At 45.3% G+C, this 18,170-nt stretch overlaps 1 protein-coding gene across 1 annotated transcript in view; it reads left to right on the top strand.

The window, feature by feature from the left end:
• Positions 1–753: 753 nt before the first annotated feature.
• cep85l (centrosomal protein 85L) overlaps positions 754–18,170 on the top strand; it is a 361,990-nt gene continuing 344,573 nt past the window's right edge. The window contains exon 1 of the mRNA XM_085997327.1: positions 754–854. Within this exon, the coding sequence (XP_085853453.1) occupies positions 842–854 (13 nt within the window). The 5' untranslated portion in view covers positions 754–841. The remainder of the gene's footprint in view (positions 855–18,170) is intronic.

An 18,170-nucleotide genomic window follows, 5' to 3' on the forward strand; every position in this document is an offset into this window, starting at 1 on the left:
TCTCAGGTGTATGTAAAAGATCCCACGGCACTATTTTCAAGAAGAGCAGGGGAGTTATCCCGGTGTCCTGGCCAATATTTATCCCTCAATCAATATCACAAAAATTTATTATCTGGTCATTATCACATTGCTGTTTGTGGGAGCTTGCTGTGTGCAAATTGGCTGCTGTATTTCCCACATTACAACACTTCAAAAAGTACTTCATTGGCTGTAAAGTGCTTTGAAACGTCCTGAGGTTGTGAAAGGCGCTATATAAATGTAAGTCTTTCTTTTCTTTGTAGTGGTGGGCCTAACCACCTGATTTTTTCCCCACCCCTGATTTTGGGTGGAAAATCTAACTCACTTACACAATTTATGTATCAGTATATTGTAAAAATGATCCGTGACTCTTCCAGCTCTTCTCTGTCCCCAAATAAAAAAGATTTGTTAAATATTTTTGTAATAAAGGCAATGTGTTTTTAACTTAAAATGCTATGCCATTTGCACTTTATTCCGTTGTCTAATTGAATTAATCTCCCAGTGGAGGAGATGTTATCACTCAGCAGCAACACATGGCAAAGTGTTGCCTCTTCTGGTTGCTTCGTGTCGCTGATCTTAAAGCCAGGTACAGGCTGCATTTGACAATCTGGCTGTTAAATAAATGTGGGCGTAAAAAGGTGATGATGCTTTTTGTAACTCTTTCCAATCAACAGAAGTTGCATTCTTTGTGCCTGTGAAATGTCGTTGTCGCAGTAGGCGACTGAAATCGGAGTTCCTGTCTAAAGAGTTTTGCAACTTACCCAAGGCACCACAACTTCCTGATATGCTGAATTACTATTCAAAGTAAAGCAATGTGGAGACAATGAGGAAAGCAAGTAAGTCGACCCCTTACTGAGTTTTGTTTTTAAGTTAAAATTCAATCTATAGATGGGCTGATGAGCAAGATGTAAGTGTGTTTGTTTATTGATCTTATATGTTGAAGGTTATATTTCTGATGGTTCTGAAAAGATCACTGTTTCTTTCAATAAGAGGAAATGGGGGAGGGGAAAGAAAGATTGTCCACTGTCTAAAGTGCACAAGCAGATGCTAGAAACTGATTTCTCTTCTGTGAGCGTGACACACATGCTATATGTTTTGTAAAAATAAATGAAGTGGTACAAGATAACGTCTACTTTATACCATATTTTAACGTAGGGTTTTGATTTTTGTAGCTTACAACTGTTGAGCCTTTTGATCACATTATAAAGCTGTAAACGAACCATAAGGTTACAAACTGCAACAGTGAATTTTCCAGTGGTTTATAAACATATAATCTGAACTCTGACATGGGATGATAAGTTTCCTCCCTGGTAACTGTTACTTTACACGTGATATTTTTGTCTGATTACGCTTCTGTGAAGTGCCTTGGGACATATTAGATTAAAGGCACAATATAAATGCAAGTTGCTGTTGTAGTTACATGTATATTTTTTCTGTGACAGCTCCAGGGGTTTTTACTAATTTCAACCAAGTTCCTGTATCTCAGTATGAGCAGGTATTATACTTCACTGTGCAGCGGGTACAGGAACAGAGAGACCTGGGGGTGTACGCACACAAATCTTTGAAGATGGCAGGACAAGTTGAGAAGGCGGTTAAAAAGGCATATGGGATCCTTGGCTTTATAAGTAGAGGCATAGAGTACAAAATGAAGGAAGTTATGGTGAACTTTTAACACTGGTTAGGCCTCAACTGAGTATTGTGTCCAATTCTGGGCACCAAACTTTAGGAAGGATGTCAAGGCCTTGGAAAAGGTGCAGAGGAGATTTACTAGAATTGTACCAGGGATGCGGGACTTCAGTTATGTGGAGAGACTAGAGAAGCTGGGGTTGTTCTCCTTGGTGCAGAGAAGGTTAAGGGGAGATTTGATAGAGGTGTTCAAAATCATGAAGGGTCTTGATAGTGTAAATAAGGAGAAACTGTTGCCACTGGCAGGAGGGTTGGTAACCAGAGGACACAGATTTAAGGTAATTGGCAAAAGAACCAGAGGTGACATGAGGAAAAAATGTTTACGCAGCGAGTTGTTATGATCTGGAATGCACTGCCTGCAAGAGTGGTGGAAACAGATTCAATTGTAACTGTTGAATGGGAATTGGGTAAATACTTGAAGGGGAAACATTTGCACAGGGCTATGGGGAAAGAGCTGGGGAATGGGACTAATTGGATAGCTCTTTCAAAGACACGATGGGTATTATGATTCTATGATACCAGTATTGCACATTTATTTGAGCAAGAATAAAGAGCAAGATATTCATATATTGGAAGTGATACAGAGTCAACTATTGTTTTGGAATGAGGCAAACCTGAGAGCTAAAGAAATTAATACAATTAAATTAAACAAAGTAAAAATATTAGTTTAAAAAGGTGCAAAACAAGAGTGCAAACTAACAATAGTTAAACCAGGAGGGTGAACTAACCTCAAGGTGAGGTGCACAGACACAATGAAAATTCAAAAATTAATATTCTGTGTGAGCATACTGAGTGATTACAACAGTTTGATGGGAAATCACTGCATTGATATTATTTGAGTTGTGAGCTAATTAAACCTAATCTGCAGCAGGTTACAAGACAATTTCACAGTTCCTATTTACACTATTTATACTGCTTCTAACAATCTGTTGCTGCTCTCAAGTCACAAGTACACACAGTAAAAACTTATGGCATGATGGCTGTCCCACCCTCTGAAGCATGAAGAACATTAAATGCTTCATTTGTATTGTACTGTAGGCTCGATATTTTGAGAGATGATGTGAAGTTCCTTCTTCATTCAAACCTATGCTGTCAATCTCAAATATTATCAAGGAACTTGGATAGGAGACAAATTCCATTTTGCTATCTTCGTCTACAGAAGACTGAGGAGAGGAAAATTGTAATTTTCAAATTGTTAAGTCCGTGAATGATTGAGACACGGACTAGCAGGAGAGAAAACAAAACGATCCTTACTGGTGGAAGGTATAAACGAATCTAACCAACAGAGGCTCTCTAGCGCCTTTTATACAGGGGTGGTCACTGCCGGTATTGCAGTCTGAGACCAGTTATTCTCTTAAAGGTACATACACAACAATTCCTCCCCTTTTAGATAAACAGTACATAACATTCATTTAACAACTAAATGATAACGAATTACAATCACAATTACTGTTGCTAGATACATTGGTTAAGTTTAAGCAATTATAAGTTCAGTCTTTGAGGAAGCTTCCTGATTCTGTCTGGATAACGCCTCTTTGGAGTATCAGGTTCTTCTGGCACTGTTGAGTCGAAATCAATGTCGTTGTTTGGTTCATCTGCTTCCAATATTACCGGTTCTGCGGTAGCTACAATTGGAACATCGATTTCATTACCAGGTGTATCAGATCGTGGTGTGGAGTTGACGTTTTCCAGTGACTCTAGAATCTGGTCAGCATGGCGTCTTACAATGCTCTCCCCAACGTCCACGGTATACATGAGAGGTCCTTGTCGTGTACAAATCATTCCTGGCTGCCATTTCTCAGTGCGGTAGTCCCGGGCCAAAACTGGTTGACCTATCTTAAAACTCCTGCTCGGCCTTTCATTCATATTCTGAAACTGCCTGTTCTCCACATCTCTTCGGACGTTTGGCTTAACCAAATCCAAGCGGCATCGTAGTCTTCGATTGAAGAACATCATGGCTGGAGTTTGGTTGGTAACCGCATGTGTCGCATTCCGGTAGGCAAACAAGAAGTTGTCCACCTTGTGTTGTAGGGGTATATCTTCATTACACATTGCCTTGATAGCCTTCTTGAATGTTTGGACAAACCTCTCGGCCAATCCATTAGTGGCTGGATGATATGGGGCAGATGTGTAATGCTTAACACCATTGTTCTTTAAGAACCTCCGGAACTCTTCAGACACAAACTGTGGTCCATTGTCAGAGCAAATCTGTTCAGGCAGCCCATTCCTGGCGAATATGGTTCGTAAAACTGCGATAGTTTTTTCCGTGGTGGTTGAGGACATTTTTATTACCTCTGGCCACTTTGAATGTGCATCCACCGCAATTAAAAACATCGAGTCCATGAAGAGACCAGCAAAATCAATGTGCACCCTTTGCCATGGAGATGAGGGCCACTCCCATGGATGCAGAGGAGCTTGTGGTGGGGCGTTTTGGACCTTCTGGCATCCTGCACAGCTCTTGGTCATCTCTTCGATTTCTCTATCGATTCCCGGCCACCACACAAACGCTCTGCCTCAGCTCTTCATTTTTACCCCACCCAGATGACCCTCATGAAGCTCATTGAGCACTCTATCCATCAACTTAGGTGGAATTACTACTCTGGATCCACACATCAAGGTTCCTCTGCACACTGACAGCTGTTCTCTTCTTGACGAAAATGCTGGCAGCAGTGGTTCGCCATGTGCTGGCCATCCCTTCACCGTTAAATCATAGACCCGTGATAGTGTTGGGTCGTTCCGTGTTTCCTTTTCTATGTTTGCATTCGTCACAGGGAGACATTCGACTATGGTCGAGTGGAATAACTCCATTGGATCCACTGTAAGGTCTTCTTCTTCCACCGTCGGCAACGGTAGACGTGACAATCCATCAGCATTTCCATGCTGTTTAGTTCCCCTGTACTCGATGTCATATTGGTGTGCCCCTAGGAAAAGGGACCATCTCTGCAGCCGTTGTGCTGTCATTATCGGTACGCCCTTCTGAGGGTTGAAAATGGAGACAAGAGGTTGATGATCGGTTAGTAGAGTAAATTTTTGACCGTGCAGATAGTGATTGAACTTCTTCACCCCCCACACTAGGCTGAGGGCCTCTGTCAATCTGGGCGTAGTTACGCTCGGCAGAAGTTAACGAGCGTGACGCAAAAGCTATCGGCCTCTCCAAACCATTAAGGAATTTATGTGACAGTACCGCCCCAATGCCGTAGGGAGATGCATCACACGCCAGCCTGATTGGCAGTGCTGGGTTGTAGTGAGCCAATACTTCCTTCGAAGTGATTAAGTCCTTACTCTTCTGAAAAGCACGTTTAAAATCATCGCTCCATTTCCATGCTACCCCCGTTCGTAGCAGGGCGTTCAGTGGATGCAGAATTGTCGACAAATTCGGCAAAAACTTATGATAGTAATTCACCAACCCGAGGAATGACCTCAGTTGCGGCACATTTTCAGGCGCTGGGGCCTTAACAACCGCTTCAATTTTGTCAGGGGACTTATGTAACCCCTCTTCATCAATCACGTGGCCACAATACGATAGCTGTTTCTTAAAAAATTCGCACTTGGGGCGGTTGGCTCGCAGCCCATGTTCCCGTAGTCTAGTGAGCACCTGTTCTAGGTTATTAAGGTGTTCACTGTCATCTTCACCTGTTACAAGGATGTCATCCAAGTAGCACTGAGTCCCCGGAATCCCTTGCAGGACTTGTTCCATCGCTCTTTGCCATATCGCCGGAGCCGATGCTACTCCGAATACCAATCGATGATATCGGTAAAGACCTTTGTGAGTGTTTATCGTGAGATACTTCCTAGAGGACTCTTCAACCTCCATATGCAAATATGCTTGTGCTAGGTCAATTTTTGTAAAACGCTTCCCTCCAGACAGTGAGGCGAAGATGTCTTCTATCCTTGGAAGAGGATATTGTACTGTGTGAAGGACAGGGTTCACTGTCACCTTGAAATCCCCACAGATGCGAATCTTCCTTGGCTCTCCGGACTTATTGCTTAGCGTTTTTTTCATGACAGGAATGATGGGTGTCGCCCACTCGCTCCAGTCGACCTTAGACAACACGCCCGCCTTCTCCAGATTCTCCAGCTCTGCCTCGACGGCTGGACGAATTGCATATGGTACCGGTCTCGCTTTGAAAAACTTGGGAACTGCATTCTCTTCTATTTTTAACGAGGCGGTTACGCCTTTAAGCGTGCCCAGTTCTTGTTGAAATACCTCTTTGGCATTAGCTAAGATTGTTGACAATCGTCCAGGAGTGACGTCTTCATCTTTTTTTCCGTCCACCGTCATTGCATGAATGGAATGCCAATCTAAGTTTATCTTCCTGATCCATTCCCGTCCCAATAACGGTGGTCCACCATTTGGCAGTATGTAGAGATACAATTTCCGTATTTTCTTGCCATTGTATTCGACAGGCACCCTTATTTTTCCTCTGGGGTATACATTTTGCCCCGTATACATCGTCAAGACGATGGATGTCTCTCTCAAGGGTATGTGTGAAAATAGCCGCTCGTAGTCTCGTCGATTCATGACAGTTAGCGCTGATCCTGTATCCAATTCCATTTTAACTTGGGATCCTGCTATCGTGAGAGTGACCCAAATGGTTCGGTGATCCTCTTTTGCGATTACATTGTGAAGTTTGAGACAGCTTAGTCTTCTGTTTCCGGATTCACTATCGCTCATCTGGTCTTCGGAACTACTGTCCGTCATCTTTTGTACTTTCTTGTACGGTTCCTTAGTAGCCTTTTTGTTGTCGCTGGTCTTCTTCCCAGACCTACAAACTCGTGCAATGTGTCCAATCTTCCCACATTGTCTGCATATTTTGTCTTTGGACCAGCAGTCCTTCTGGTCATGGTTAGTTCTGCCGCAGCGATAACATTTTGCAAATCCCCGTGTCATTTCGTGGGTGCTGTATTCCTGTGGTTTTTGTTGAATTTCTGCAGCTCCCCTGGCTGCTGCTTCATACGATACTGCCACGCTGAAAGCCTTATCTAGCATCAGCTCTTTTTCTGCGAGTAACTTCTTCTGTGTTCCTTCACTCAGGAGTCCACAGACAAATTTGTCCCGTAGGGTATCTGCCAGTCCTGCTCCAAACTGGCAGTGCTTTGATAGCTTGCGTAGTTCCGTAAGATACTCAGCATTGCTCTCATCTTTGTGCTGAGTTCTCCTGTAGAATTTAAATCTTTCTGCTATCAACAGCGGTGCAGGGTTTAAGTGTTCCTGTAGGACAGCAACAATTTCGTTAAAACTCTTCACCTTCGGTTTGGCTGGAGTAATCAGGTCCCGCAATAGGCCGTACGTTCTAGCGCCCATTAAGTTTAGCAATATCGATGCCTTTTCCCCTCCGCTATTTCGTTTGCCTCGAAATATACCTCGACTCTTTCCACATACGTGGTCCAGTCCTCTATTGTATTATCAAAAGCAGTGATACAGCCAGTCTTCGGCATCTTGCAAATCTAAAATGGCGCCTCCCGCGCTTTGCCTTCTTCCCCGATTTAACAAAATGGCGCCTCCCGTGCTTTTCCTTCTTCCCCGCTGTTGTTAGCGCTGCTTTCCACGGTTTCTTGCGCGTATTCGTTTTCTTTTATTATTTTCCCGTCGTGGAGCGGACACTCTGGGACACTTCCCTCCCTCTTCTTAGGTCCGAACGCTGCCCGGCTCCGAAGCACCGGCCGCGCCCTGTGTGCTCCACCCTCTCTCTCTCTCTTTGCTTCCCGACTCGCTGCCCGGCCCCGTTGCAGCCCAGGAAGTATCAGAGCACTACCTGCCACCAGCCCGATTAGCTGGGAAACCACGGACCAAGGAACCCAGCCTGGCTCTGGACAGTCTCTCCTGCAAAGCCTTGAACCCGATGATTGACGGTCGACGCCCGTTCCTCGAGTTTCAATGGACTCTTTTTTTTCTTTCTTCTGGCTCCGACCTTCAACAACGTCGTCGGAGCTGTTGCTGAGTTGCAGGTAAGTTCGTTTCTAACTCGTCGCCAGTGTTAAGTCCATGAATGATTGAGACACGGACTAGCAGGAGAGAAAACAAAACTATCTTTACTGGTGGAAGGTATAAACGAATCTAACCAACAGAGGCTCTCTAGCGCCTTTTATACAGGGGTGGTCACTGCCGGTATTGCAGTCTGAGACCAGTTATTCTCTTAAAGGTACATACACAACACAAATGTCTTCTTAAAAACTGTTATCAGGTAAAGTGGGGAAATGCACTGGTAGTTATGATTAGGGCAGGTGTTTTGTTCTTCATGTGATTTGTTAGCACTTGGGTCTGCTTAGAGATTGGGGTTCACTGAGTTGGGGGGCCTTTACTGTCAAATTGTGGTATTTGGCAGTAAATCGTATGAACTGTAGAAATCCTTGCAGGATATTGTATAATGCCAAATGACTTGCCCTAGCTAGGCACCTTTTTAATATAGTTTAATAGATGATGTCCTAGAAATTTGTCTCGGGCGGTGGCTCAAAACGGGCGGTATCGGATCGGCCGCCCATTACGCGCAGTGCCTGATATTCAGTACTCCGTTCCATTGACTGCGCTGGAACTGAATATAGGCGCTGTGTATACTGGGCAGCCAATCCAATACCACCCGTCGTAAGCCACCGCCCGAGACGAATTTCTAGCCCATGTTCTTTCTCTGTCTTATCATTTGCACGGTGGCCAATAGTTTTATATATTGGCTACAGTGTTTAGTGAAAACAGTAACAAGTTGTAATGATGTACAATCTGGACCATCATTTTTTTTATTTTGAATAACAGCTGATAGAAGTTAGGACAATACTGGCAACCTCTTGTTTCTTCTGGCACTGGACCTGTTGTTTGGAAATGTTTTTGTGGAATAGTTGGTCACTAGGCACCACCTGCCAGCATTTGTTGATGATTTATGGTAAAATTACAAAGGAATATGACTTGGTCAATTGTTCTAAATTAAGAATTTTATTCAATACCCTCATTAAATAGCTTTTAAATCACATTTAATTCCCAGTAAAAATGTAGCTTTTGAATATGACAGTGATATTTCAAACACTATGATAATTTGTCACTACTATTTAACTAAAGGGACCTACAAAACTGCTTGTTAATTCCAAAATATGTTTTAAACAAAAATATAAGCTTGCTGAAGGGATGGGGTTGGTAGTATTGAGGGAGGTGCAATAATGCTGAAGGGGTGCAGTGATGTTAGGGGTGGAGTGATGTTGAGGGTGGAGTGATGTTGAGGGTGGAGTGATGTTGAGGGTGGAGTGATGTTGAGGGTGGTGGAGTGATGTTGAGGGTGGAGTGATGTTGAGGGTGGAGTGATGTTGAGGGTGGAGTGATGTTGAGGGTGGAGTGATGTTGAGGGTGGTGGAGTGATGTTGAGGGTGGAGTGATGTTGGGGGTGGAGTGATGTTGAGGGTGGAGTGATGTTGAGGGTGCAGTGATGTTGAGGATGGAGTGATGTTGAGGGTGGTGCAGTGATGTTGAGGGTGGAGTGATGTTGAGGGTGGAGTGATGTTGAGGGTGCAGTGATGTTGAGGGTGGAGTGATGTTGAGGGTTGGAGTGATGTTGAGGGTGGAGTGATGTTGAGGGTGGAGTGATGTTGAGGGTGGAGTGATGTTGGGGGTGGAGTGATGTTGAGGGTGGTGCAGTGATGTTGAGGATGGAGTGATGTTGAGGGTGCAGTGATGTTGAGGGTGGAGTGATTTTGAGGGTTGGAGTGATGTTGAGGGTGGAGTGATGTTGAGGGTGGAGTGATGTTGAGGGTGGAGTGATGTTGAGGGTGGTGCAGTGATGCTGAGGGTGGAGTGATGTTGAGGGTGCAGTGATGTTGGGGTGGTGGAGTGATGTTGAGGGTGGAGTGATGTTGAGGGTGGAGTGATGTTGAGGGTGGTGGAGTGATGTTGAGGGTGGAGTGATGTTGAGGGTGGTGCAGTGATGTTGAGGGTGGAGTGATGTTGAGGTAGGTGCAGTGATGTTGAGGGTGGAGTCATGTTGAGGGTGGTGCAGTGATGTTGAAGGGTGGGGTGATGTTGAGGGTGGAGTGATGTTGAGGGTGGAGTGATGTTGAGGGTGCAGTGATGTTGAGGGTGGAGTGATGTTGAGGGTGCAGTGATGTTGAGGGTGGTGCAGTGATGTTGAGGGTGGAGTGATGTTGAGGGTGCAGTGATGTCGAGGGTGGAGTGATGTCGAGGGTGGCGTGATGTCGAAGGTGGTGCAGTGATGTTGAGGGTGCAGTGATGTTGAGGGTGGAGTGATGTTGAGGGTGGAGTGATGTTGAGGGTGCAGTGATGTTGAAGGTGGTGCAGTGATGTTGAGGGTGGAGTGATGTTGAGGATGGAGTGATGTTGAGGGTGGTGCAGTGGTACTGTATTGAGGTAGTGATGTAGTGGTGCTGAAGGGTGACATACAAACACTCATTGCATGAAGTGGAGATTTAGTGTTGGAGACTTCTCTGCTTCATTTCCAATCCGAGCCATATGTAGCGGGGAAGCCTCAGTGGGGGAGGGACGATCAAAGGGACCAGTTATAGGGAAGCCTGGGGGCAGGCCATGTGCTCCCAGATGCTGATGTTAAACCAAATAATGGAAGAAATTACATTTAAAAAACGTCACAAAGAGGAGTGAAAAAATTGGTGTGGTTGGTAATAATATGATGTGATGTTATACAATATTTAAAGTAACTTGATTTTTTTTAGCTTTTAAATATTATGTCTGTAATTTTTTATTGCTTCAAAAATAAATATATTTGGATGCAGGGAGAGGAAAAAGATTGTTATCAAGATGTGCCTTATCTGGGTGCGGATACTACAGAGTTCCAGATCATCCAATGACATTGCTTACACTGACAGATTAGCCTGCTTGACTTTGTGCCTGTGGAAGTTTATGTCTGATAATTTGACAATGTTCACAGAAATACATTTAAAAATAATGACATCTCAACTCCATGAAGGACTCAGTACTTATTTCAGATCTTGCTGAAGTATTTTGCATTACACAGAATCAATCAGCCCTATAATTCTGCACACAGTTTTTTCAGTGAGGTGGAATCTAGCTCCAGACACAAGTCAAAAACACTAGGGAATTAAAACTAATTTGCAGATGTGGCATTCAGATATTATGTGAGCCCAGGAAAGCCTCATTCCAGTTAGGTAAACGTGTTTTCCCTACTACATCTAAAAGAGTATTGTACACTTGAGCTATGATTAATTGGATCATTCTTGCTTAGAATATATAACCAGCAGTTAATGAGATCAAAAGACGACAAAGAAAAGAAGTGAATGCTCTGTGATGATATCAAAACTACAGATGGTGTGAGATTGTGGTGTGAATTCCAAAAGCAGGCATGTAACTGCAGGCAGGAAGAAATGGTAACCAGTTTGGGAAAGAACGTGGCTGAATTTGACTTTTGGTCGTCCGGCCAACAGGTCACTCCGGCTCATACCAGCGAATGCACTGGCCACCCATACTGGGGGAGAGCATTGGCCACCCGTACCAGCAGAGCGCATTGGCCACCCATACTGGCGGAGCACATTGGCCACCTGTACCGGCGGAGAGCATTGGCCACCCGTACCGGCGGAGCGCATTGGCCACCCGTACCGGCGGAGCGCATTGGCCACCCGTACCGGTGGAGTGCATTGGCCACCTGTACCGGCAGAACGCACTGGACACCCGTACCGAGGGAGGGCATTGGCCACCTGTACCGGCGGAGAGCATTGGCCACCCGTACCGGGGGAGAGCATTGGCCACCCGTACCGGCGGAGAGCATTGGCCACCCGTACCGGCGGAACGCATTGGCCACCCGTACCGAGGGAGAGCATTGGCCACCTGTATTGGCAGAGTGCATTGGCCACCCGTACCGGCAGAGAGCATTGGCCACCCACACCGGCAGAACGCATTGGCCACCCGTACCGGGGGAGAGCATTGCCCACCTGTACTGGCAGAGTGCATTGGCCACCCGTACCGGCGGAATGCATTGGCCACCCATACCGGGGGAGAGCATTGGCCACCTATACCGGCGGAACGCATTGGCCACCAATACTGGCAAAGTGCATTGGCCACCCGTACCGGTGGAGAGCATTGGCCACCCGTACCGGCAGAGAGCATTGGCCACCCGTACTGGCAGAGTGCATTGGCCACCCGTACCGGCAGAGTGCATTGGCCACCCATACTGGCAGAGAGCATTGGCCACCCGTACCGGCGAATGCATTGGCCATCCATACCAGCGAATGCATTGGCCACCCATACTGGCAGAGAGCATTGGCCACCCATACCGGCGAATGCATTGGCCACCCGTACTGGCGAATGCATTGGCCACCCGTACCGGCGAATGCATTGGCCACCCGTACCGGCGAATGCATTGACCACCCATACTGACAGAGAGCATTGGCCACCCGTACTGGCGGAGAGCATTGGTCACCCGTACTGGCGGAGAGCATTGGCCACCCGTACCGGCGGAGAGCATTGGCCACCCGTACCGGCGGAGAGCATTGGCCACCCGTGCCGCAGAGAGCATTGGCCCGTACCGGCAGAGAGCATTAGCCACCTGCACCGGCGGAGAGCATTGGCCACCCGTACCGGCGGAGAGCATTGGCTACCCGTACTGGCGGAGAGCAATGGCCACCCATACCGGCGAATGCATTGGCCACCTGTTCTGGTGGCAAAGAGACAATCGCGATTTTGAGGCCCCAGCCTCATTTGAATTTAGCAGGCGAGCTGCGGACGGTGAATGGGCTTCCCGATGCAGCTCGCCAGCTGGCATCTAGAATGCCGTCTAGCTGGGCAGGAGTAGGCCATGCGGCCCCTTGAGCCTGCTCCGCCATTCAATAAGTTCATGTCGGATCTTCTACATTAACCCCACTTTCCTGCACCATATCCCTTGATTCCCTTAGTGCCCAAAAATCTATCGATCTCGGTCTTGAATAAACTCATCGACTGAGCCTCCACAGCCCTCTGGGGTAGTGAATTCCAGAGATTCACAGCCCTCTGGGGCAGAGAATTCCAGAGATTCACAACCCTTTGAGTGAAGAAATTTCTCCTCATCTCAGTCCTAAATGGTTGCCCCCTTATCCTGAGACTATGACCCCTAGTTCTAGACTCTCCCGCCAGGGGAAACAATCTCTCAGCATCTACCCTGTCAAGCCCTCTAAGAATTTTATACAGTTCAATGAGATCATCTCTCAGTCTTCTAAACTCTAGAGAACAATTCAATCTCTCCTGATAGGACAGCCCTCTCATCCTAGGAATCAATCTAGTGAACCTTCGTTGCACCGCCTCCAAGGCAAGTATATCCTTCCTTAGATAAGGAGACCAAAACTGTATTCAGTACTCCAGGTGTGGTCTCACCAAGCCCTATATAATTGCAACAAGACTTCTTAACTCTTATACTCCAACCCCCTTGCAATAAAGGCTAACAGATCATTTGCCTTCCTATTTGCTTGCTGTACATGCATGTTAACTTTCTATGATTCGTGTACAAGGACACTCAAATCGCTCTGCATACCAACATTTACTTGTGTTTCACCTTGTAAAAAATATTCTGCTTTTCCAATCTATAACAGGTCTATATCCCTTTGCAGTCTCTTTGCGACCACCTCACAGCCTACTTTCCCTCCTGGCTAGTTTTGTATTGTAAGCAAAAATTGGATGAATTACACTCGGTTCCCTCATCAAAGTCATTGATATACATTGTAAATAGCTGAGGCCCAAGTACTGATCCTTGCGGCACCCCACTAGTTACAGCCTGCCATGAGTGCCTTGAGCTTGTAATGTTTAGAATTTTTTGGTGAGAATACATCCAACACAGGATCTCCAAACAGTAGGTTATCTTTTAAACTTTCATAATGGCTCACTCGCACAACCAACAATAAAGACACACACCCTGCCTCTGGGGATGCCACACACATAGCTGAAAAAGAGCTCAGTGGCACCAGTACATAACATAAGAAAAACACATTTAACCCAATACACAGCTCTTCATCCTCCCCACAGCACAGAAAAAGACTCGTCATTAACTTTGTCATGATAACATTTTTTTTAACGTTTGCCATACATCCAGGAAACTCTAATATTCTGGGAAGGCGGTATATGTGGTACCCACAGCATAAAGGGAGCAGTAATAAAAACAGATAAAGCAGGTCAGGCAGCATCTGTGGAGTGAAGAAGGCAGGGTTAACATTTTAGGTCTAGGAGCCTTCCTCAGAACCCAAAAGAGAAGAGCAGAACTTCTTTAAGGTGGGCATTCCTGGGTGACAACTGGCCGTGACTTAAACAATAAAACAAAAAGCAAAATAATGCAAATGCTGGAAATCTGAAATGAAAACAGAAAAAGCTGGAAGCATTTAGCAGGTCAGGCAACATCTGTGGAGAGAGGATGGTAGGGTTAACATTTCAGGTCGATGGCCCTTTATCAGAACAAAGGGAGCAGTCTTCACTCAATGCCAACATCACAAATCTTGAGTAGAACATTTAGAAAGAGAAATTCCTGTCCATTATGAAGTTTGAAAAACAAAGTTGCTGGTCAGTAAACTGTGTTAATGCCCTCTTTCTACATATTAAGGATAGGTGGAATCTCTGAACCAACAGATCAGATTTGTAAAATATTTTACACAAATTAGTTAGCATAATATTCAGTGGTGCAAAGATTTATAAATCAATAAATTAAACACACTGTTTAATACATTTCATTCTATTTTGTAATTACAGTTTTTGATAATCTTCAATTAAAATTGTAACCATAGTGTGACATACAAGCCATGACAATTATACACCAACTCCTGAATGCCACATCTAGCTTGCAACAAAGTAAACATTCTCTCATATAACCTTTAGAAATATGGATTTATGTACATTTTCAGTTTTGAACACTGTGCTAGATTTTTTCATACATACCAATATTAATCAGGGTAGATTTTCCATTAATTGTTGACTTAAAAATTCCAATAAAGATCATAAGCTTGTTATATTTCTCTATTTTATTCAAGAAATGCTTCTTAAAACTTAGGAAGATTAAAAATAAAAATCTCCAAAATAATAATCTCCAGAAAGTTAAGGCAGCCTTTACAGCGATCGGTAATCCTGCTTTGGCCTAAGGAGGACAGTCACCGCACTGCAAAGTATTTCGTTGTGCATGTAATGCATTGAGACACTTGAGAGAGGTGACCAGGTGCAATATAGATGTCTTTCTTGTCTTTATTAAAAACGTAAAAAATAGGAGCAGGAGTAGGCCATACGGCCCCTTGAGCCTGCTTCGCCATTCAATAAGATCATGGCTGATCATCGACCTCAACTCCACTTTCCTGCCCGATCTCCATATCTCTTGATTCCCCTAGAGTCCAAAAATCTATCTCAGCCTTGAATATACTCATAGGCTCAGCATCCACAGCCCTCTGGGGCAGAGAATTCCAAAGATTCACAACCCTCTGAATGAAGAAATTCCTCCTCATCTCAGTCTTAAATGGCCGACCCCTTATCCTGAGACTATGCCCCCTAGTTCTAGACACACCAGCCAGGGGAAACAACCTCTCAGCATCTACCCTGTCAATCCCCTTCAGAATCTTGTATGTTTCAATGAGATCACCTTTCATCCTTCTAAACTCCAGAGAGTATAGGCCCATTCTACTCAATCTCTCATCATAGGACAGCCCTCTCATCCCAGGAATCAATCTAGTGAACCTTCGTTGCACCACCTCCAAGGCAAGTATATCTATCCTTAGATAAGGAGACCAAAACTGTGCACAGTACTCCAGGTGTGGTCTCACCAAGGCCCTGTATAATTGTAGCAAGACTTCCTTACTCTTATACTCCAACTCCCTTGCAATAAAGGCCAACATGCCATTTGCCTTCCTTATTGCTTGCTGTACCTGCATGGTAGCTTTCTGTGTTTCTTGCACGAGGACACCCAAATCTCTCTGAACACCAACATTTAAAAGTTTCTCACCATTTAAAAAATATTCTGTTTTTCTATTCTTCCTACCAAAGTGAATAACCTCACATTTCCCTACATTATTCGCCATCTGCCACCTTAATGCCCACTCACTTAGTCTATCTATATCCCTTTGCAGGCTCATTGGGGGGAATTTTGCTGGCACTCAGGCGGGAGGTGGGACTGCTGGCAAAATTGCAAAGATTGACAGCGGGTCACAAACCTGCTGTCAACCCGCCTCCATACAATCTTCCCAAGTGTCGGGTCCCCGATTTGCACAGGGACCTGAGAGCTAGAGGCGGGAAGAGGGTTATAGGCACTTAACTGCCTGTTAACAGGCAGTTAAGAGGCTTTTTTCAATTTTGCCAGGTCGACTGCGGGCTTCCCGATGTCCAGACACCATGCCAGGTAAGTTGTGAGTCTACTGTAATGTTTCTTCATTGATGACAGCTGCAGAAGTGTTGTGAAGGATCCAATGGTACACTGGTGAGTTTCAGAGGTAAGGAAATGCTGGGAAAATAATTTTTAATGTATTTAGGGGGGAAAATTGAGTTGCGCCCCCTTTGGGGTGCTAACTTTGCCGGGGCGCTACTTTTCATGCCTCGCAAAAATTTGCGCCCTGGCGGCTGAAATTCATCAGTCACGACCCAAGAGGGAAGTGCCCTGCCTCCCTCTTGAGGTGCTGCGAGTGAATATTGCGGAGCTATGTGTCGCCGGCACTTCGCGGGGGGACTGCTCAGGAGGCCGGGGACGGCAACAGGGGCAGGTGCTGGCAGGCGGCCAGCAATAAAAATGGCTGCCCGGCACCTTGCCTTTAATTAGCGCCATCCCGGCCGCAGGTAGGCCCCCCTGACCCCGTCAGACATAGCATCCAGCGGTAAGCCAGGGGGCACTACCGAAGATCATAGCCGGGGCTCGAGCGGGGCACTGCGCATGGTGATGATGTCATTGCCAGCGGCGCAGCGCCACAGGGCGCTAATGGTTACTGCCACCATTAACCTCCTGCTGAATTTGCGGGAGGAGTTGGCAGCGTCGCACCCAGGCACTAGTTGCTTTGCACCCCGTTAGGGCGCTAACGGGAGGTGCAAAGCAACCGAATTTTTCCCCCTTACACTTTTCTGTAGGTAATAAGGTTTGAAGTGTTTGTGGAGTCCCACCTCATTGGGAGAACCACTCTCACCAGTGACAGATTGCTTCTGTTAACTTACTTGCAGCTGCCATCTGTTTTATACTAAGGAGAGAGTTTCTGGAGAGCCTGGGTGCAAGGGCTCATCTTTGTACAGTGATTGGCAGTGTTTGCAGCACCTCAATGTTGTCAAACACTGAAAAATCATCTGTCAAACAAAAATGAGCATGTCCCCTTTAAGAAAACCAGCAGATGACGTATCATCAACTGACGTCATCTGACACCGGCTTTCTCTTAATTGGTCAGTAAGCCCACGGGCTTAATAAGGCCAATTGACGCAAAATAGCATCTGTGCATCGGGCGTCGTTGGGGGCGGGATCGGAACCCACAAGTCAGCTGACCCGCTCCCAACTCGCACCGAAAAGTAAGATCGTGGCCTTTATGTTCTCCTCACAGCTTACCGTCCCACCTAGCTTTGTATCGTCAGCAAACTTGGATACATTACACTCGGTCCCTTCATCTAGGTCATTAATATAGATTGTAAATAGCTGAGGCCCCAGCACTGATCCTTGTGGCACCCTACTAGTTACAGCCTGCCAACCTGAAAAAGACCCGTTTATCCCTACTCTCTGTTTTCTGTCCTTTAACCAATCCTCTATCCATGCTACTATATTACCCCCAACACCATGAGCCCTTATCTTGTGTAGTGATCTTTTATATGGCACCTTATTGAATGCCCTTTGGAAATCCAAATATACTACATAGATTGGTTCCCCTTTATCTACACTATTAGTTACATCCTCAAAAAACTCTAAGAAATTTGTCAAACGCGATTTCCCTTTCATAAAGCCATGTTGACTCTGCCTAATCATGTTATGATTTTCTAAGCGCCCTGATACCACTTCCTAAACAATGGATTCCAGCACTTTCCCGACGAATGATGTCAGGCTAATTGGCCTGTAGTTCCATGTTGACTCTGCCCAATCTTACTATTAGTTTCTAAGTGTCCAGTTATTGCATCCTTTATAATAGATTCCAGCATTTTCCCAACTACTGATGTGAGGCTAACAGGTCTGTAGTTCCCCATTTTCTCTCTCCCTCCTTTCTTGAATAGCGGTGTTACATTTGCTACCTTCCAATCTGCGGGGACCGCTCTCGAATCTAGGGAATTTTGGAAGATCAAAACCAATGCATCCACTATCTCTGCAGCCACCTCTTTTAGAACCCTAGGATGTAGGCTGTCAGGTCCAGGGGATTTGACGGCTTTTAGTCTCATTCATTTCTCTAGTACTTTTTCTCTACTTATATTAATTACATTAAGTTCCTCATTCACATTAGACCCTTGGTTCCCCACCATTTTTAGTATGCTTTTTGTGTCTTCTACTGTGAAGACAAATATACAATTTTTGTTTAACGTTTCTGCCATTTCCTTATTCCCCATAATAATTTCT

Source organism: Somniosus microcephalus, chromosome 9 (genome assembly GCF_052327205.1).
Source record: "Somniosus microcephalus isolate GS21.2 chromosome 9, FLI_Smic_1.0, whole genome shotgun sequence".
NCBI lineage: Eukaryota > Metazoa > Chordata > Chondrichthyes > Squaliformes > Somniosidae > Somniosus > Somniosus microcephalus.